This window comes from Oncorhynchus kisutch, linkage group LG1, assembly GCF_002021735.2.
Source record: "Oncorhynchus kisutch isolate 150728-3 linkage group LG1, Okis_V2, whole genome shotgun sequence".
Taxonomy (NCBI): Eukaryota; Metazoa; Chordata; class Actinopteri; order Salmoniformes; family Salmonidae; genus Oncorhynchus; species Oncorhynchus kisutch.
This window is the reverse complement of record NC_034174.2, coordinates 21,393,237-21,415,330: the sequence shown is the minus strand read 5'-3', so window position 1 is coordinate 21,415,330 and position 22,094 is coordinate 21,393,237. Positions and strand designations below refer to the sequence as shown.

At 45.3% G+C, this 22,094-nt stretch overlaps 1 protein-coding gene across 2 annotated transcripts in view; it reads left to right on the top strand.

Annotated features, from left to right (window-relative positions):
• LOC109876973 (rho GTPase-activating protein 39) overlaps positions 1–22,094 on the top strand; it is a 56,162-nt gene that overhangs the window by 31,307 nt on the left and 2,761 nt on the right. Inside the window, exons 3-7 of one of the 2 annotated variants that reach the window (XM_031800372.1) lie at positions 10,257–11,520; positions 13,567–14,206; positions 14,388–14,477; positions 20,499–20,572; positions 21,042–21,241. In XM_031800372.1, coding sequence (XP_031656232.1) covers positions 10,257–11,520; positions 13,567–14,206; positions 14,388–14,477; positions 20,499–20,572; positions 21,042–21,241 — 2,268 coding nt within the window. The other variant, XM_031800421.1, reaches the window with a different exon arrangement.

The following is a 22,094-nucleotide window of genomic DNA, read 5'->3' as shown; positions in this document are numbered from 1 at the left end:
TGTTACAGGTTGTTCTATCAGTTTTGCCAAGGCATATTCCTCTTGTTGGTTTCCTATGGCATAAAGTGATGTATTGAACCATGTGTCATGGGTAGAGGCTAGTAGTATCTGTGGATTGGCTGTGAAATTGACTTGTTTCCTTCCTCTATGCAAAGTGTGGTGATCTCATTGTCCAAAGCTCTGAGGTGTTTGTGTTTGTTCTCAGGGCCTGGCCTAGACAACCTAATTTCCTCTCCTGTCTGACAGAGGATCATAATAATAACCCGTTTTCAGACCCCCCGCTATTCCCTGTATGTTAGGGGTACTTCCCAATCCATATCTCTATCCCCCACAGTGACTGAGCTGATGGGTTTTCCAACCAAGGTTATTCCTGGAAGGAAAGAAAGAAAGATCCTACCACAATCACACTGAAGGAGTGGAGGTACGAGCAGTGGACAGGGGCGTAAGACACCAGAGCTGTCGACAAATTAAAATTTGCTGACCGTTAAGTGGATTTGCTGCTCCTTAACCCAATCTAATTACCCAGTCAGGCAAAGGATTCTAACTTAATTTCATCTTTCGGTTTTCCTCAAGGTCTCGTATATTAGCCAGCGCCTTAAGTAATGTGTATATCTATGGACAAAGGTAACTTGGTGATCTGAAGATGATCCCTGTGTAAAACCAGATGCATCTTGTAAAATGGGCTGTTCTTTTGTCTGAATGCTGGTGCCGTGTCTTTACTATGGATTAAATTATATGACATGCTATTTTACAAAATCAATTCTCTGTAATTAATATTACCTGATTAAACTAATCATGTAAATGTAATTAACTAGGAAGTCAGGGCACCACGGAATAATGTTTATAGAGCCGTTGTCTTCCGAATAAACTCTTAAAGACCTGGTAATCTTTTATATCAATAGCAGACAATTATTAATCGTCACCTTATTCAGTCTCATCTGAACGTCGTAAAACTTGATTATCTTCACAAACCCTGGCTAACCAGTTGAATCAGCAATACAAAATTTGGTTGAATTATTTATTTACTAAATACCTAAATAGTCACACAGAAGTACATATACACAGGATTGATCATACATTGATTACTAATTATGTCATAAAAGAAAACGTCCCTAGAGGACGAAACCGATATGACGGCTGGTTACACAAAGAAAGGGGGTTGGGTTTGAAAGAAAGCGCGGGAATCTTATGCATTCTAAATAACCGCCCATTCGGAAAAGGAATACCCTGTCATTCTGAGGAGATTGTTCGTCCTTTCCTAGGCCACGCACATTTACAGCTGCTGCTGATAACTCAATGTCTCGGATGTATCATTTCTTTGGTGAATAAGAGTTCAAAGTTCACACCAATTTGCCATACTATAAGCTCATGCTGTTTTCTGGCTGGTATAGGCGAAATTCATCTTTCCAGCATGGCTATCGTCACCCTCCCATTGAAATTTGCTCTTTTAAACATATGGCCATCAGTCCTCACATCATCGGGAACACAATGTTAATTTCGTTAGGTTGTAGTTGTTCAACCATTTGCAACCATAGCTCACGCTGAAGTTGGCTTAGTTCGCTGTGAATTGGGTCATTGGGGATCTTATAGAAATGTAGAAAAGGTGTTGGTTCATCATTTCCAACCAATGCCTATTCACGTGAGCGTGGCCACTGATTGAGCATATTTGACTTGTGAAAATAATTCTCTCATTTTAAAAACTAAAATTACATTTAATCTTTTCACAAATAGTTTCATATTTAAACATTTAAATTGCACAACAATTCCATGTAAATTTGATGTGTAGACTAGAATTTGTAGACTTTCCAAGATACAGTTAATGTCGTCCAATCATCAGTAATAATGTCTCAGACGACAACTGATCTGACATCATAAAGCACACATGTTGACAAAGTGTCAATGAACCAGTAAGCTCAGGACTGACATATTTATCTTACTTAAGAGTGTCTGTCTGCTTAAGAAAATCTGTAGGTTGTCTTTAGATGGGCCACTGCTCCATAGAGGGTCGTTGCCATGACAATAGCAGAACCATGCATTGCCTAATGCAAGAATGTCAAACATACGGACCACATGGGTTGTTTGAGTGATTTTTCTTTTTAAATAAAATAATCGAACAAACTCACTAATTTAAAATAACAAAAACTGAATGGAAACTGTGTAGGAATTCAAATGGACCTACATTTATACAGTTACTTAACTGTCCAACTCACTAAAGCTAGACAGTCAGGGAGTATAGCAAATTTAAAAAAGATGGACAGAGGACTATCTTGCCAATGTTTCCACTCATTCCCGATGGCACTCTCCCACAACTAATCTCCCTCTCATTCTCTCTCGTTCTCCATCTCTCAGTTCAATTCAAATGGCTTGGGAAACATATGTTTAGATTACCAAAGCAAGTGGAATCTCTCTTTCTCTGTCCTCCCACTTCACTCCCATTTTCTTACCACTGTGCTTTCTAACGCTCTGTCTCTCTTTTAGAAGTGAGATCAGGCTAGTTGGGTGGTAAGTACAGTATAGTTGGATTAGGACTGCTACAGTGAGGAAAGCGTGTATATAGCGCTACTGTGGGCATTGGCATCAAGCCATATATGATCATGATAATCTTCTACTGCACATTGGCTGTGCTAACAATCAACATTATGTGCCAATGCTGCAGGGCTGAAAAAACTAGCCTGGCCTGGTTTGTACCACCCTGGGTGTGGTGTGACAATTACAAGTGAACAACAGACACAAAGCCAGATGAAATCCCCAGCTCTGCTCTCACCACTGGGAGCTAGACTTAGCATGTCTCCTATCCTATCATTATATTCTGTGACTCTGGTTTAACCTCAAAACAACTTCCAAGCAGAGGATTGTGTTTGTTTTTGTTACTGGTCATGTTAAACAGGACTGACATCATTTAGCGTGTGGATAGAATTAGAACTCGGGTAGATTTGGGCTCCAGAGTGGCGCAGAGGTCTAAGGGACTGTATCTCAGTGCTAGAGGCATCACTACAGACCCTGGTTCGTTTCCAGGCTGTATCGCAACCGGCCATGATTGGGAGTCCCATAGTGCGGCGCACAATTCGTCCAGTATCGTCCGGGGTTTGGCCGGGATAGGCCGTCATTGTAAATAAGAATTTGTTCTTAACAGACTTGCCTAGTTAAATAAAATAAATAAAATAGTATGGGAATGTAGAGTGTCATGGCAGTGATGCTGTCTTGATCTCAGCTCATTGTGTGGGGACCTAGACAATGTGCTTTCATATATTGATGCTCTACAGGCCAAGACAGGAAATAGATCCCCCCCCCCCTCTCTCTCTACAGGGACATCAGTCATAAACCAAACCACTCACAACTGGAGAATGAGACAAGTCATAAATAAGACAGATCCATTAAGTTAATTGACCACTTGTCTTGAGTAGTAACCTGATGATATGTGGGTGTATGTATAATGTGCTAAGCATGTGATCATTGTGCTACGTTATATGTGGTCTTTGGCAATTTGCATAAATTCCTTCTTTCCCCTGCAATGTTAACTGTAATGTAGCCCAATCTGTGCCATAGTAAACTCTATTAAACTGGTGGTTTTATACAGTGGGGCAGAAAAGTATGTAGTCAGCCATCAATTGTGCAAGTTCTCCCACTTAAAAAGATGAGAGAGGCCTGAAATTTTCATTATAGGTACACTTCAACTATGACAGACAAAATGAGAAGAAAAAAAATCCAGAAAATCACATTGTAGGATTTGCAAATTATAGTATTTGGTCACCTACAAACAAGCAAGATTTCTGGCTATCACAGACCTGTAACTTCTTCTTTAAGAGGCTCCTCTGTCCTCAACTCGTTACCTGTATTAATGCCACCTGTTTGAACTTGTTATCAGTATAAAAGAGACCTGTGCACAACCTCAAACAGTCACACTCCAAACTCCACTATGGCCAAGACCAAAGAGCTGTCAAAGGACACCAGAAACAAAATTGTAGATCTGCACCAGGCTGGGAAGACTGAATCTGCAATAGGTAAGCAGCTTGGTTTGAAGAAATCAACTGTGGGAGCAATTATTAGGAAATGGAAGACATACAAGACCACTGATAATCTCCCTCGATCTGGGGTTCCACGCAAGATCTCACCCCTTGGGGTCAAAATGATCACAAGAACGGTGAGCAAAAATCCCAGAACCACACGGGGGGGACCTAGTGAATGACCTGCAGAGAGCTGGGACCAAAGTAACAAAGCCTACCATCAGTAACACACTACGCCGCCAGGGACTCAAATCCTGCAGTGCCAGACGTGTCCCCCTGCTTAAGCCAGTACATGTCCAGGCCCGTCTGAAGTTTGCTAGAGAGCATTTGGATGATCCAGAAGAAGATTGGGAGAATGTCATATGGTCAGATGAAACCAAAATATAACTTTTTGGTAAAAACTCAACTCGTCGTGTTTGGAGGACAAAGAATGCTGAGTTGCATCCAAAGAACACCATACCTACTGTGAAGCATGGGGGTGGAAACATCATGCTTTGGGGCTGTTTTTCTGCAAAGGGACCAGGACGACTCATCCGTGTATAGGAAAGAATGAATGGGGCCATGTATCCTGAGATTTTGAGTGAAAACCTCCTTCCATCAGCAAGGTCATTGAAGATTAAATGTGGCTGGGTCTTTCAGCATGACAATGATCCCAAACACACCGCCCGGGCAACAAAGGAGTGGCTTCGCAAGAAGCATTTCAAGGTCCTGGAGTGGCCTAGCCAGTCTCCAGATCTCAACCGCATAGAAAATCTTTGGAGGGAGTTGAAAGTCCGTGTTGCCCAGCAACAGCCCCAAAACATCACTGAGATCTGCATGGAGCCAAAATACCAGCAACAGTGTGTGAAAACCTTGTGAAGACTTACAGAAAACGTTTGACCTCTGTCATTGCCAACAAAGGGTATATAACAAAGTATTGAGAAACTTTTGTTATTGACCAAATATTCACCATTTGTGAATTGATCGCCCCCCATCTAGCTTCAGAGTTTGTTCTGTTAGGTGACCTAAACTGGGATATGCTTAACACCTCACCAGTCCTACAATCTAAGCTAGATGCCCTCAATCTCACACAAATCATCAAGGAACCCACCAGGTACAACCCTAACTCTGTAAACAAGGGCACCCTCATAGACGTCATCCTGACCAACTGGCCCTCCAAATACACCTCCGCTGTCTTCAACCAGGATCTCAGCGATCACTGCCTCATTGCCTGTATCCGCTATGGAGCCGCAGTCAAACGACCAACCCTCATCACTGTCAAACGCTCCCTAAAACACTTCTGTGAGCAGGCCTTTCTAATCGACCTGGCCCGGGTATCCTGGAAGGACATCGACCTCATCCCGTCAGTTGAGGATGCCTGGTCATTCTTTAAAAGTAACTTCCTCACCATTTTAGATAAGCATGCTCCGTTCAAAAAATGCAGAACTAAGAACAGATACAGCCCTTGGTTCACCCCAGACCTGACTGCCCTCGACCAGCACAAAAACATCCTGTGGCGGACTGCAATAGCATCGAATAGTCCCCGTGATATGCAACTGTTCAGGGAAGTCCGGAACCAATACACGCAGTCAGTCAGGAAAGCTAAGGCCAGCTTCTTCAGGCAGAAGTTTGCATCCTGTAGCTCCAACTCCAAAAAGTTCTGGGACACCGTGAAGTCCATGGAGAACAAGAGCACCTCCTCCCAGCTGCCCACTGCACTGAGGCTAGGTAACACGGTCACCACTGATAAATCCATGATTATCGAAAACTTCAATAAGCATTTCTCAACGGCCGGCCATGCCTTCCGCCTGGCTACTTCAACCTCGGCCAACAGCTCCGCCCCCCCCCGCAGCTCCTCGCCCAAGCCTCTCCAGGTTCTCCTTTAACCAAATCCAGATAGCAGATGTTCTGAAAGAGCTGCAAAACCTGGACCCGTACAAATCAGCTGGGCTTGACAATCTGGACCCTCTATTTCTGAAACTATCTGCCACCATTGTCGCAACCCCTATTACCAGCCTGTTCAACCTCTCTTTGATATCGTCTGAGATCCCCAAGGATTGGAAAGCTGCCGCAGTCATCCCCCTCTTCAAAGGGGGAGACACCCTGGACCCAAACTGTTACAGACCTATATCCATCCTGCCCTGCCTATCTAAGGTCTTCGAAAGCCAAGTCAACAAACAGGTCACTGACCATCTCGAATCCCACCGCACCTTCTCCGCTGTGCAATCTGGTTTCCGAGCCGGTCATGGGTGCACCTCAGCCACACTCAAGGTACTCAACGATATCATAACCGCCATCGATAAAAGACAGTACTGTGCAGCCGTCTTCATCGACCTTGCCAAGGCTTTCGACTCTGTCAATCACCATATTCTTATCGGCAGACTCAGGAGCCTCGGTTTTTCGGATGACTGCCTTGCCTGGTTCACCAATTACTTTGCAGACAGAGTTCAGTGCGTCAAATCGGAGGGCATGCTGTCTGGTCCTCTGGCAGTCTCTATGGGGGTGCCACAGGGTTAAATTCTCGGGCCGACTCTTTTCTCTGTGTATATCAATGATGTTGCTCTTGCTGCGGGCGATTCCCTGATCCACCTCTACGCAGACGACACCATTCTATATACCTTCGTCCCGTCTTTGGACACTGTGCTATCTAACCTCCAAACAAGCTTCAATGCCATACAACACTCCTTCCGTGGCCTCCAACTGCTCTTAAACGCTAGTAAAACCAAATGCATGCTTTTCAACCGGTCGCTGCCTGCACCCGCATGCCCGACTAGCATCACCACCCTGGGTGGTTCCGACCTAGAATATGTGGATGTCTATAAGTACCTAGGTGTCTGGCTAGACTGCAAACTCTCCTTCCAGACTCATATCAAACATCTCCAATCGAAAATCAAATCAAGAGTCGGCTTTCTATTCCGCAACAAAGCCTCCTTCACTCACGCCGCCAAGCTTACCCTAGTAAAACTGACTATCCTACCGATCCTCGACTTCGGCGATGTCATCTACAAAATGGCTTCCAACACTCTACTCAGCAAACTGGATGCAGTCTATCACAGTGCCATCCGTTTCGTCACTAAAGCACCTTATACCACCCACCACTGCGACTTGTATGCTCTAGTCGGCTGGCCCTCGCTACATATTCGTCGCCAGACCCACTGGCTCCAGGTCATCTACAAGTCCATGCTAGGTAAAGCTCCGCCTTATCTCAGCTCACTGGTCACGATGGCAACACCCATCCGTAGCACGCGCTCCAGCAGGTGTATCTCACTGATCATCCCTAAAGCCAACACCTCATTTGGCCGCCTTTCGTTCCAGTACTCTGCTGCCTGTGACTGGAACGAATTGCAAAAATCGCTGAAGTTGGAGACTTATCTCCCTCACCAACTTCAAACATCAGCTATCTGAGCGGCTAACCGATCGCTGCAGCTGTACATAGTCTATTGGTAAATAGCCCACCCTTTCTCACCTACCTCATCCCCATACTGTTTTTATTTATTTACTTTTCTGCTCTTTTGCACACCAATATCTCTACCTGTACATGACCATCTGATCATTCATCACTCCAGTGTTAATCTGCAAAATTGTAATTATTTGCCTACCTCCTCATGCCTTTTGCACACATTGTATATAGACTCCCCCTTTGGTTTCTACTGTGTTATTGACTTGTTAATTGTTTACTCCATGTGTAACTCTTTGTTGTCTGCTCACACTGCTATGCTTTATCTTGGCCAGGTCGCAGTTGCAAATGAGAACTTGTTCTCAACTAGCCTACCTGGTTAAATAAAGGTGAAATAAAAAAATAAATAAGAATAAATTGACCAAATACTTATTTTCCACCATAATTTGCAAATAAATTCATTAAAAATCCTACAATGTGATTTTTTTTCTTTCTCATTTTGTCTGTGAAGTGTACCTATGATGAAAATTACAGGGCTCTCTCATCTTTTTAAGTGGGAGAACTTGCACAATTGGTGACTGACTAAATACTTTTTTGCCCCACTGTATAAATAACAGTAATTTTACATGTTTGTTTTTTTACATTGGCAAATTATGTAATTTTGCAATCGAAAGGTTTGTATCAATATCAGACCAAAATTCAAGATCGTAAGTAGAGGTAGCATCACTCACATCACCAACCCAGACCATGACAGAAGGTCCCCCATTTCAAAGAGCTCAGACAGCAGCAGCAGCACATTTACAGCTGTCTCCCACCTCAGGCTGTCACACTCTGCAGTGAGAACTAACACAGCCCAGACACTGGCTGTTTTGAAGTGGCTTCCATGGGGAGGCAGGTAGCCTAGTGGTTAGAGCGTCGGGCCAGTATCCGAAAGGTTGCAAGATCGATTCCCTGAGCTGACAAGGTGAAAATCTGTCGTTCTGCCCCTGAACGAGGCAGTTTAACCCACTATTCCTAGGCCGTCATTGAAAATAAGAATTTCTTCATAACTGACTTGTCTAGTTAAATAAAACATTTTAAAATCCTCTCTGCAGCGTGTTACTAGTCTCTGCTCCTCTGGGACAGGGCTGTATGTGCAATGCTATGCTGGGAGGTGGCTCAGGCCTAACTGTTTATGGGCTGTGGAAGCTATATCTGATCAACTGTTTTGAAGAGACTGTTTACATTCAAATCACTGAAATGGCGTGACTCAGACAGAGAGAAAGACAGAGAGAATGCAATGCAGTGGCTGGGAGGTAAGAAGGGTGTAAATAAGTTTTGCGCTTGGTTTGGGAAGCTCTAGCCCCAGGGGAATTGTCTCTGTATTGTTACAAACTACAGACGGTAGCTAGGGGGTAGGTGTGGGGACAGAGACCACTCCGCCTCTTTTTTTCCCTCCTCTCTGTCCTCTTCCTACACCCCTGCTCAGCTCCCCAGTGACTCCTGTCCTGAGCCTTAGGAGGAAGTGTGTGACGCAGTGGGTCAGTCTGTTAGATATCTGGCTGCAGAAGGACAGAGGTATTCAGGTTTAATATTGTTTAGTGTGTTATTGGCTATAAAGTAGAGGGGGAGGGCAGAAGGTAAGTCTCTGCTTTTCTAATCCTTGGTCTGTACTGCTAATATTGTAACGCATGCTTAACCTTTTGATTAAGTAATCAGATAACTCTTATGTTGTATGGTAGGAGTTGTTTCAGTCACATTTGGTCAGGTGGATAGAAGTATGTAGGGCTGTGGCGGTCACACAAAATGTTGTATTCCTTGAATGTCAAGCAAATAACTGCTGGTCTCGCGGTAATTGACCGTTAATTAACATAAACACATTTAGTATCTCCTGGCTTCCACATACACTACCGGTCAAAGGTTTTAGAACACATACTCTGGGATGCTGGCCTTCTAGGCAGAGTTGCAAAGAAAAAGCTATATCTCAGACTGGCCAATAAAAATAAAAGATTAAGATGGGAAAAAGAACACAGACACTGGACAGATGAACTCTGCCTAGAAGGACAGCATCCCGGAGTCGCCTCTTCACTGTTGACATTGAGACTGGTGTTTTGCATGTACTATTTAATGAAGCTGCCAGTTGAGGACTTGTGAGGCGTCTGTTTCTCAAACTAGACATTCTAATATACTTGTCCTCTTGCTCAGTAGTGCACCTGGGCCTCCCACTCCTCTTTCTATTCTGGTTAGAGCCATTTTGCACTGTTCTGTGAAGGGAGTAGTACACAGCAGGGAACGAGATCTTCAGTTTCTTGGCAATTTCTCTCATGGAATAGTCTTCATTTCTCAGAACAAGAATAGACTGACGAGTTTCAGAAGAAAGTTTTTTGTTTCTGGCCATTTTGAGCCTGTGATCGAACCCACAAATGCTGATTCTCCAGATACTTAACTAGTCTAAAGAAGGCCAGCTTTATTGCTTCTTAGTCAGGACAACAGTTTTCTCAGCTGTGCTAACATAATTGCAAAAGGGTTTTGTAATGATCAATTAGCCTTTTAAAATGATAAACTTGAATTAGCTAACACAACGTGCCATTGGAACACAGGAGTGATGGTTGCTGATAATGGACCTCTGTATGCCTATGTAGATATTCCATTAAAAATCTGCCTTTTCCAGCTACAACATTGTTATTGTTGTAAATGACTTACAACAATAACAATGTCTACACTGTATTTCTGATCAATTTGATGTTGTTTTAATGGACAAAACATTTCCTTTTCTTTCAAAAACAAGGACATTTTTAAGTGACCCCAAACTTTTGAGCGGTAGTGTATGAGTGTACGATATCTCTTTAAATCTAAACCCAGATCTCATCCTTTCCCTCATTATCTCTCTATTCCAGGGAGCTCTCTCAGAGATGGCAGCCTTCCCCAGTGTCTAAGGCAGCCATATTGGTCAACGTGAACAGTGTCAGTCGGATCCAGCCTGGAGGCCCATCTAGCCCGGCCCTGCAACTCCGTCACCATAACACACACACCAAGCCCAGTGGCCACCAGACCTTCACCCTCCTCCCCCTCAGCAGCAAGCCCCCGTGGGCCCACTCCTGCATTGCCCAGGGCTACAAGACCGCTCCCTCTGGCAAGATGGCCGCCGATGCCCACCACCCAAGGAAGACGGGCAATGGAAGCTTCTATCTGGTGTCCTCTGACCCTCCCCATACCCCAGGCAATCTCAGGTCCCAGCTCAGCACCCCCAGGTCAGTGTCACCCCAGTATGCCTCCACACTTCCCCTCTACGATGACGAGGGATCACAGTGTCCCATCTATGATCAGCCTCCTGCGGACATGGAGGTGGAGGGGGCTAACCTCCATAATGGGCCTGGTGGTCTGTCCCGCCTCACCCCCACACACAGCCTGCAGAAGCTCAGGCTCCTCCAGCACCCTGGCTCCTCTCACTCAATCTCTAGGCACAAGAGGAACCCCTCTGACTACAGTCCTGCTGGCCTGGAGGGCATCAGGCACATGGTCAATGTGGACCCCAAACAGGCCCTTCTGTCCACCTCCGCTGGCCTCAGCCTCACCCCCACCCCACGGCCGGACCCCCTCTTGGCCCAGCCCCAGAGGGAGTCAGGGACCCCAGTGATGCCAGGTATCCTGGAGAAGAAGCAGACATGGCGGGCCCTGGAGGCCAGTGTGTTGAGGGCAATGGAGGCTCGCCACAACAGGCAGAGCAGCCAGGACTTCCACACACCTCCAGGGCCCCGGACCACCATCACCTACCAGGACTCTGGCTACTCCACTGGGCCCTCACCCAGCCTGAGGAGGAAGAGCCGGCGGAGGGTGGGGGCCGGGGGGAGACCAGGCTCAGTGGGCAGCAGCGGGGACCTGTGTGTCCTCAACGAGAGGGTGATGTTGGAGATGAGGGAGGTGGTGAGCCGCTCCAACACCATGAGGGAGATGAAGGCTGGAGGCCTGGGGGCGCGAGAAGACGTCCACTCCGCCAGCCGTTTGCTGAGCAGGGTAGGTAATCATAGCATCCCGGCCCTGGCGCCGCTGGAGATGACAGGAAGGCAGAAGAGGACCTATGAGAAGGTGGACAGCCTGAAGAAGAGCATCACCAGCCAAGCCAGCCTCTCCTCACCAGACACCCCCGGACCCCCCTTACAGGTACACATACGCTCCGGTGTTTGTCTTTGTCTCGTCTCTGTCACCCGTCTCTGACTGTCTGTGAGAGATTAGATCTGATAAATTGAATAGTTCTGGTTTGTCTACTTGGTTAAAACCCTGACTGGTCCTTATTGTTGTGCGGCCTGTTTATGTAGAACGGTTTGTTTTGTTTGTTTGGATTCTGTTTTGTTTTGTCTGGAGGTAGTAAAATTGCTGGTGCCTTTCCAGGACTACTTTCATTGCTAGACTAGTGAGAGCGTCTCAATTCCAAGTTAAAGTTGTGCACACCACAGTAAGGACAGATTAGCTCATTAGGCCTATCATATAACTAGATGAATGTGATTCATTTAATTTTGACTCAGCAGTGTAATATAATACACACACACACTGTCAGGGGGTTGACTTATTAGGCTAGTACAGGTGCACATGATTTGAGTTAGGGGAGCATTTTCCCTCTCATGAACAATTTACATAAGCAACAGTTTAGAGCCATAGCAGATCTTTAGTGTTATGAGCACTGCCAAATATAATCCCAAACGCCCTCTCAACAACGCAACCCTCTCCATATCATGTGAGTTTCAGTATTCCAATGAAACTACAGATCCAAAAAGGTAATGATGTTTGAATAAAAAAAATATTGTATAAAACAAGACCTGTAAAAATAACTATTAGACTGGACAATGGTAGGAGTGTCAGGCTCAGAGGCCGCACTGGTCCATTACATGGTTCCCCCTGGTCAGGAAGGAGGGCCACTGTGTCCCATATGGCACAGGGTTAGAGAGCTGGGTAGGGATGGGGCTCAGGGACTGGTGCCATGGGGGGTTGGTACTGAAGCAATCACATTTAAACAAATATTGGAAATGGGCCCCTAAGCCTGTTCTTGAATAGTCCACAGACCTGCTGTTATATCATGATACACACAGATATGCACGTACAAAATGCTCACACACTCACTTCTGGTTGTTGACTATACCCCTGTATAGCTTTGCCTATATTGTTCTATCCTTTCCACTCTAGAGAAGCAGAGGATTTACTCATTTTTCAAAACTCAGTGAACCCAAGGGTTTAAAGCCAGCACGGAAATGTGATCGGTTTTAACTGTGCAATCTGTATATACAACCCTGAATGTTTCATATTGAAATCTGATTTTAAGGACTTTGGACATTATTGGCTTCCTTAAATAGAAATGCAGAGTTGAATTTCTACCGTGTCATGGGGCATCTTAAAACAATCTGTATAAAAGAGAGGGAGAATTATAGAAGATATAGTTCATACTGTCAATGTTCCTTTGCCTTGTTCCATTTGATCTTAAACAGTGACCCATGCCACTCATTTAAGACCATGAAGTCCATATGACCATAAAGAAGTGCTGCCAAACCCAAATCTGGAGATCTACACTCAGGAACCCTAAATGTAAATTCCAGGCTCTTTGGCACATTCCAACCCCATATTACATCATGGTCACATTAAAGAAATATGTTTAACATTGTATGTTCAGATAGTAAATTCCTGATTTGATTTGGCCTGGGTTTCTTTTTGTTCCTGGATGTTTCTCTGAGGCTGACCAGAGCTGGATTACTGGTTTGGTTTTCACTGTGAAGGGGCTGTAACTGTGGATAGGGCTCCTTATAGGAAAGAAATCCCACTTGTGGTGGATTTGCACATGTAGTGTTGAATGAGAGGTGGGTCGGGGCAGAACAAAGGTAGGGGCTCCTCACCTGCTCCTGACGAAAAAGGCCAATGTGGATATTGGGGCATTTATGGGTGATGAGGTTCCTTTCCATTTTTAGAGAATTAATGTGCCTATCCTGCACAATTCCCCCTGGAGCCCTCAAAACTGCAGAGCAGAGGAAAGGCAGCTCATCCACATTGAGAAGACTGCAGCTGTGGACATACAGTACATCAATACATACATCAATACATACATCAATACATACATCCATACATACATACATACATACATACTGCTGCACTGACACTTTCTCTCTCCCTCTCTCTTCCCTCACCCCCCTCTCTCTCCTCTGTCTTTCCTCTCTCCTTCTGAAGGTGGGGACCCTGGAACTGAAGGCTCAGTTGGACAGCAAGAAGAAAGGTACGGTAGATGGACAAACAGGCTCACTGGGCCCCCACCACCAACTCTCCATCTCCCATGACAACAGAGAGGGAGGAGGAATAGGAGGCTCCTACCACCAGCTCTCTTACGCCAGACTGCGCCAGCCCCCGACCACAGACACCTCAGGCATGGCGGACTGGGCCAGCAAGCACCTGAACATGCACACCCAGGGCCTGTTCCGCCGCCGTGTCTCCATTGCCAACATGCTCTCCTGGAACCGCGGCTCCATCAAGAAGCCCATGCTGGTGACCAGCGACCGCGCTGTGAGGAAGGAGGCCTGTGAGATGTTCAAGCTGGTCCAGGCCTACATGGGAGACAGACCCTCCCGCCTAGACCGCCGCCACACTGCCCTGCTCATCATCACAAAGTGCTGGGGCATGCAGGGCCTTAGGGACGAGCTGTATGTGCAGCTGGTGAGGCAGACCACGGGCAACACCAGCCCAAGGAGCCTGGCTGCAGGCTGGGAGCTGATGGCCGTCAGCCTGGCCTTCTTTGCCCCCTCGCCCAAGTTCCGCTGCTACCTGGAGGGATACATCCAGAGGCACTCGGATCCGGGCAGCGACAAGAAACAGGGTGGGTCGTATTTCCCTGATTCCTCCGTCACTCTGTCTATGGGTGTCATTATCAGCATGACAGGTCTAGTTTGAGGGGTGTGATGGTTTGAATTGATTTTACCTCTTCTCTTCTGTTTGCTCTTTGTGGATGTTATTAGATTTTCTGAATGGCCCTTTAACCTCTGCCTTCTGGTTTCCAGTGACTCAGTTCATACTAGAGCAGCAAGACATGAAACTGAAGAAGAACTCAAAGTCCAGAAAGAAACGGAAACAGAACACAGATGAAGAAGGTAGGTCTGAGATCACTAAGATTCATGTTTAGTATGGGGGACGTTTTCCAAAGTTGCCAAGGAGGAAGTCTGTTGGAGTGCTGAAGTGAGAGACAAATAATTTGTAACTTGTCAAGATTGTCTGTTATTTCCTTATGGGTTAGAAACCATTACAAACCAAACATGGTTCATATCTATCTCATTGCAGATTAAGAATTTGGAGAGAAATAGAAATGTGTAATGATATGTGAAGAATTTGGAGTGAAATGGAAATTCATACTATGTCACTTGACTACCATGCTGATATTTAGAGTTTCCCTGGTAGATTATGAATAGTTATGACTAGTTTTCACAAAATACAACAGGAGGTGATAAAAGAGCAGATTGACGACATGGGAGCCATGTTAATGGTTCTCTCTGGCAGTCCCACATAACGTGTCCATCAATGATTTAAGGAAAGCCACTACACATTACCCCATTAGGGCAACTCACAATACCAGCCTTGATAGTGTCATCAGCGAGGACCTATACTCATCTCGTGGCATTGATCACACTAGTGAACTCACACACATTGTACAGCAATGACTGTGCCACCAACCTATACACTGGACAACGTCAGTGACTCATAAGCCATGAGGAATGGTTACCCTTCATGGGTGTGACTCATTGAGAGGTTTTCAGATATTGGCTGGAATAATGACTTGAGGGAGAGGGCTATTACATTACTCACGATGTGGGCCCACCAGCCAACCACAGGGGAAAGCCTCCTCACAAACAGCACAATGAGAGCTGCTGTCTGTTTGATGGATAGACGGGCTGTAATGAAGGGTGGTGTTGTGACCACGGCACGGAACAGCTGTGAACAGAGGGGTGGGAGGGAGTCACGTGTGGGAACTGGAGGCCTCTTGTCTGGGCCTGGCCTAGGCTTCTTTTGGGCCAAGGCTGGGCTTCTCTTGGGCCAAGGCTGGGCTGAGGCCGGCCTTGCTTACTTGGGTTGAAACACTTATCTATGAAATGAGACTTGACTGAGGTAGCAACACTGACTAAACAGACCCCTTGGATAATCTCAGAAATACTTTCTGAACCCATGTGTTGGCAGGTGTCATCACATTCTATGCCTTGTGCTCTTAATCCTCTAATGAGTAGTGATTTCTCGCGGATTCAGTTTGCTTTGTTGTTGCTTCTGCCTTATCAAAACAACATGTTCATTTGGACCACCGCTGGTGTTCAAACCTACTCTCAGGCTGGGTAAAGAAAAGAACCCAACTCTTTATTTTCTTCCTCTATTGACTAGTGAATTCAGGGAGTCTTGGGGAAAACAGTGTGTTTTCTCAGAGATCAAGAGGGAAAATATTGGTATGATCTCTGTAATTAGCTGTAATTACAGTCAAACTGGGCCAGATTAACGATGGCTGTGAACATGCATGGGAGTCCGTCACCCGTTTGCTATAAGTCCAGGGGCTTTCAGTTCAGTCTAGGGAACATTCCGGTAAGGATGTTTTTCATCGCAGCACAAAGTTCTCCATCTGGCCGGGATTCAACCACCTGAGAGTTCTCTGGGAAGGATGGACGGGACCCCATGGGTGTGATGGGGAGGCTTGGGGGGGAGTGGAGGCCTGGTTTATGCGTAAACTTGAGTTATCACAGTGACAACGGACAGGGGTGTAGGTAGGGATACCTCTGCTCCCTCCGGTGTCCTAAGTGTCTGTCTGATGAATCACCTGGGACATGATGTGCTGGCTGGTTGGCTGACACCAGCCTCCCAGATTTTCTTACTGTACCGTGACAGTTGAGACATTTATTTATTTATTTTATTTTACCTTTATTTAACCAGGTAGGCAAGTTGAGAACAAGTTCTCATTTACAATTGCGACCTGGCCAAGATAAAGCAAAGCAGTTCGACAGATAAAACGACACAGAGTTACACATGGAGTAAAAACAAACATACAGTCAATAATGCAGTATAAACAAGTCTATATACAATGTGAGCAAATGAGGTGAGAAGGGAGGTAAAGGCAAAAAAGGCCATGATGGCAAAGTAAATACAATATAGCAAGTAAAATACTGGAATGGTAGTTTTGCAATGGAAGAATGTGCAAAGTAGAAATAAAAAAATAATGGGGTGCAAAGGAGCAAAATAAATAAATAAATAAAAATTAAATACAGTTGGGAAAGAGGTAGTTGTTTGGGCTAAATTATAGGTGGGCTATGTACAGGTGCAGTAATCTGTGAGCTGCTCTGACAGTTGGTGCTTAAAGCTAGTGAGGGAGATAAGTGTTTCCAGTTTCAGAGATTTTTGTAGTTCGTTCCAGTCATTGGCAGCAGAGAACTGGAAGGAGAGGCGGCCAAAGAAAGAATTGGTTTTGGGGGTGACTAGAGAGATATACCTGCTGGAGCGTGTGCTGCAGGTGGGAGATGCTATGGTGACCAGCGAGCTGAGATAAGGGGGGACTTTACCTAGCAGGGTCTTGTAGATGACATGGAGCCAGTGGGTTTGGCGACGAGTATGAAGCGAGGGCCAGCCAACGAGAGCGTACAGGTCGCAATGGTGGGTAGTATATGGGGCTTTGGTGATAAAACGGATTGCACTGTGATAGACTGCATCCAATTTGTTGAGTAGGGTATTGGAGGCTATTTTGTAAATGACATCGCCAAAGTCGAGGATTGGTAGGATGGTCAGTTTTACAAGGGTATGTTTGGCAGCATGAGTGAAGGATGCTTTGTTGCGAAATAGGAAGCCAATTCTAGATTTAACTTTGGATTGGAGATGTTTGATATGGGTCTGGAAGGAGAGTTTACAGTCTAACCAGACACCTAAGTATTTGTAGTTGTCCACGTATTCTAAGTCAGAGCCGTCCAGAGTAGTGATGTTGGACAGGCGGGTAGGTGCAGGTAGCGATCGGTTGAAGAGCATGCATTTAGTTTTACTTGTATTTAAGAGCAATTGGAGGCCACGGAAGGAGAGTTGTATGGCATTGAAGCTTGCCTGGAGGGTTGTTAACACAGTGTCCAAAGAAGGGCCGGAAGTATACAGAATGGTGTCGTCTGCGTAGAGGTGGATCAGGGACTCACCAGCAGCAAGAGCGACCTCATTGATGTATACAGAGAAGAGAGTCGGTCCAAGAATTGAACCCTGTGGCACCCCCATAGAGACTGCCAGAGGTCCGGACAGCAGACCCTCCGATTTGACACACTGAACTCTATCAGAGAAGTAGTTGGTGAACCAGGCGAGGCAATCATTTGAGAAACCAAGGCTGTCGAGTCTGCCGATGAGGATATGGTGATTGACAGAGTCGAAAGCCTTGGCCAGATCAATGAATACGGCTGCACAGTAATGTTTCTTATCGATGGCGGTTAAGATATCGTTTAGGACCTTGAGCGTGGCTGAGGTGCACCCATGACCAGCTCTGAAACCAGATTGCATAGCAGAGAAGGTATGGTGAGATTCGAAATGGTCGGTAATCTGTTTGTTGACTTGGCTTTCGAAGACCTTAGAAAGGCACGGTAGGATAGATATAGGTCTGTAGCAGTTTGGGTCAAGAGTGTCCCCCCCTTTGAAGAGGGGGATGACCGCAGCTGCTTTCCAATCTTTGGGAATCTCAGACGACACGAAAGAGAGGTTGAACAGGCTAGTAATAGGGGTGGCAACAATTTCGGCAGATAATTTTAGAAAGAAAGGGTCCAGATTGTCTAGCCCGGCTGATTTGTAGGGGTCCAGATTTTGCAGCTCTTTCAGAACATCAGCTGAATGGATTTGGGAGAAGGAGAAATGGGGAAGGCTTGGGCGAGTTGCTGTTGGGGGTGCAGTGCTGTTGTCCGGGGTAGGAGTTGCCAGGTGGAAAGCATGGCCAGCCGTAGAAAAATGCTTATTGAAATTCTCAATTATGGTGGATTTATCAGTGGTGACAGTGTTTCCTATCTTCAGTGCAGTGGGCAGCTGGGAGGAGGTGTTCTTATTCTCCATGGACTTTACAGTGTCCCAGAACTTTTTTGAGTTAGTGTTGCAGGAAGCAAATTTCTGCTTGAAAAAGCTAGCCTTAGCTTTTCTAACTGCCTGTGTATAATGATTTCTAGCTTCCCTGAACAGCTGCATATCACGGGGGCTGTTCGATGCTAATGCAGAACGCCATAGGATGTTTTTGTGTTGGTTAAGGGCAGTCAGGTCTGGGGAGAACCAAGGGCTATATCTGTTCCTGGTTCTAAATTTCTTGAGTGGGGCATGTTTATTTAAGATGGTTAGGAAGGCATTTAAAAAAAATATCCAGGCATCCTCTACTGACGGGATGAGATCAATATCCTTCCAGGATACCCCGGCCAGGTCGATTAGAAAGGCCTGCTCGCAGAAGTGTTTCAGGGAGCGTTTTGCAGTGATGAGTGGAGGTCGTTTGACCGCTGACCCATTACGGATGCAGGCAATGAGGCAGTGATCGCTGAGATCTTGGTTGAAGACAGCAGAGGTGTATTTAGAGGGGAAGTTGGTTAGGATGATATCTATGAGGGTGCCCGTGTTTAAGGTTTTGGGGAGGTACCTGGTAGGTTCATTGAATATTTGTGTGAGATTGAGGGCATCAAGTTTAGATTGTAGGATGGCTGGGGTGTTAAGCATGTTCCAGTTTAGGTCGCCTAGCAGCACGAACTCTGAAGATAGATGGGGGGCAATCAGTTCACATATGGTGTCCAGAGCACAGCTGGGGGCAGAGGGTGGTCTATAGCAGGCGGCAACGGTGAGAGACTTGTTTTTAGAGAGGTGGATTTTTAAAAGTAGAAGTTCAAATTGTTTGGGTACAGACCTGGATAGTAGGACAGAACTCTGCAGGCTATCTTTGCAGTAGATTGCAACACCGCCCCCTTTGGCAGTTCTATCTGAAAATGTTGTAGTTTGGAATTAAAATGTCTGAGTTTTTGGTGGTCTTCCTAAGCCAGGATTCAGACACAGCTAGAACATCCGGGTTGGCAGAGTGTGCTAAAGCAGTGAATAGAACAAACTTAGGGAGGAGGCTTCTAATGTTAACATGCATGAAACCAAGGCTATTACGGTTACAGAAGTCGTCAAAAGAGAGCGCCTGGGGAATAGGAGTGGAGCTAGGCACTGCAGGGCCTGGATTCACCTCTACATCGCCAGAGGAACATAGGAGGAGTAGAATAAGGGTACGGCTAAAAGCTATGAGAATTGGTCGTCTAGAACGTCTGGAACATAGAGTAAAAGGAGGTTTCTGGGGGCGATAAAATAGCATCAAGGTATAATGTACAGACAAATGTATGGTAGGATGTGAATACAGTGGAGGTAAACCTAGGTATTGAGTGATGAAGAGAGAGATATTGTCTCTAGAAACATCGTTGAAACCAGGAGATGTCATTGCATGTGTGGGTGGTGGAACTAATAGGTTGGATAAGGTATAGTGAGCAGGACTAGAGGCTCTACAGTGAAATAAGCCAATAAACACTAACCAGAACAGAAATGGACAAGACATATTGACATTAAGGATAGGCATGCTTAGTCGAGTGATCAAAAGGGTCCGGTGAGTGGAGAGGTTGGTTGGTGATTTAGACAGCTAGCCAGGGCATCGGTAGCAAGCTAGCATAGGATGGAGGTCTGTTGTTAGCCACCCCTTACGTTCCGTCAGTAGATTAGTGGGGTTCCGTGTGGTAGAGGGGATTAATCCAAATCACACAACAACAACAAAAATAAAAACAATAGATATAGTTATAGAGGCCCAAGAAGAAAACATAATAATAATAATAAAAAAATATGTAAAGACATGTATGCGCTGATCCCCATATGGCAGAATCACACTGCGAACATGTCTCTTCAATTACCTTCTTGGATCAATCTGACATCTGTGGGAACAAATAGCTTGTCCTTTTAGTGAGGAATTGTTTAACCCTTTATATGTTGGCTCGGTTGGAAAGTTGCCCACATGATTCCCTCACTGAGAGGATGTATCTGTGAAGGTGTGAACTGCAGCTACAATGAGAGCTGTATTTCCCATGAGTCTCATTCCTCAGTTTTACAGTGGCCCTGTCTTCCTTCTCTCTTTACAGGTCTACCTATCAGCTCGTACGCAAAGTTCTGCTATCGCAAACTACAGAAAGTGGCCGTAACTGGAGGCAAAAAGGTGATTAGAGATATGAGCAGGGAAAGGGGGTGGGGAATGTCAACAGGTGGGGAAGCCTTGGGCAATAGTCAAAAAATGCCCGAATGCAGTCAAAACATAACCCCGCCATGAATTTCCCTCTCTTTTTTAATACCCACAGTGGACTGAACCAATACAGATGTTGATAGAGAGATAAGTCATGCTAAATACATAAATATGGACATTAGTCAGAAACAAATGATCATGGATAGGTCCTTATTGGGACAGTCACAGACTTCAACATAAAGATAAGACATAGTTATAGTCTATTCCAGATATCATCTTTAATGTCGACAGTCATAGACATAATCATAGACATAATCATAGACATAATCATAGACATAATCATAGACATAATCATAGACATAATCATAGACATAATCATAGACATAGTCGTACATGTACAGTACAAAATGTCCTAGTAGTCACGATCTGTGAACCTCCCCTGCAGGGTCTTCGTAAGCCCACTCTGGAGGAGATTGACCACAGCAGACGGGCCATCGTGACCCCCTCCCTGTTTGGCAGCTCCCTGGACGAGGTGATGGAGCGCCAGAGTGAACTCTTCCCAGACAGGAAGCTACCCTGGGTACAGGTGCAGCTCTCCCAATATGTCCTGGCACTGGGAGGGGCCCAGACCGAGGGCATCTTCAGGTGAGACTGACGGACAGGTCAGCCAATCACCTCATTGGACTTGGTGTATTCACCAGGGTTAGGGTGAATTACATTTCAATTCCAGTCATTTCAGAAAGTAAACTAAATTCCAATTCCACATTTTCCTCATTGAAAAGCATTGAAGAGAATTGGAATTTCAGTGTACTTCCTGAATTATCTGAAAATGGAATGGACTCTAACCCTGGTATTCACCAATGAGGTGTGGGGTAGTGTTGTGTGTTTAGCAAGGTAGCATTCATAAGAGGAGATCTAGACAAAGCAAGTATCTAGAGAAATGTATGTGTCAGCCTTGGTGGGTGGTGTCCTGAAGCAGTACAGTTTAAAGCCAATGTTCCCTGTGCAGCCTACTGTACAGAGACAAAAAACAGAGCAAACCACTGCTCAAGAGCCCCTGGAGACCAGCAATGTTTAATGTGTAGTTAGTCTTTGTTTGGTCTTTCTATAGCTGATTCAATTCCATATACGATTTTAAGGCTCGGACACATCGGTAGCGTTTGCTGGGGAAGAGTACTTCGCACCTGCTTAATCGAATGTCCGGATATCTGAATGGACATTAACATTTGATTACTTGTTTATTTTTTGGTTACAATGAAAAACTTTGTCTAAATTAAATATGATCTAAAGTGATATGCCATGACATTTGAAATGTAATAAAACAGTTTTTATAGCATGCGTTGAGCTACTGCTGCGCATCGGTATGCTATTTTCCCCACTTCAAATAGCAATTACAGGTGCTCTCCTAACATAGTTTCCACAATACCTAACACAGTATCTGGCCAGGTTGCAGTTGTAAATGAGAACTTGTTCTCAACTGGCCTACCTGGTTAAATAA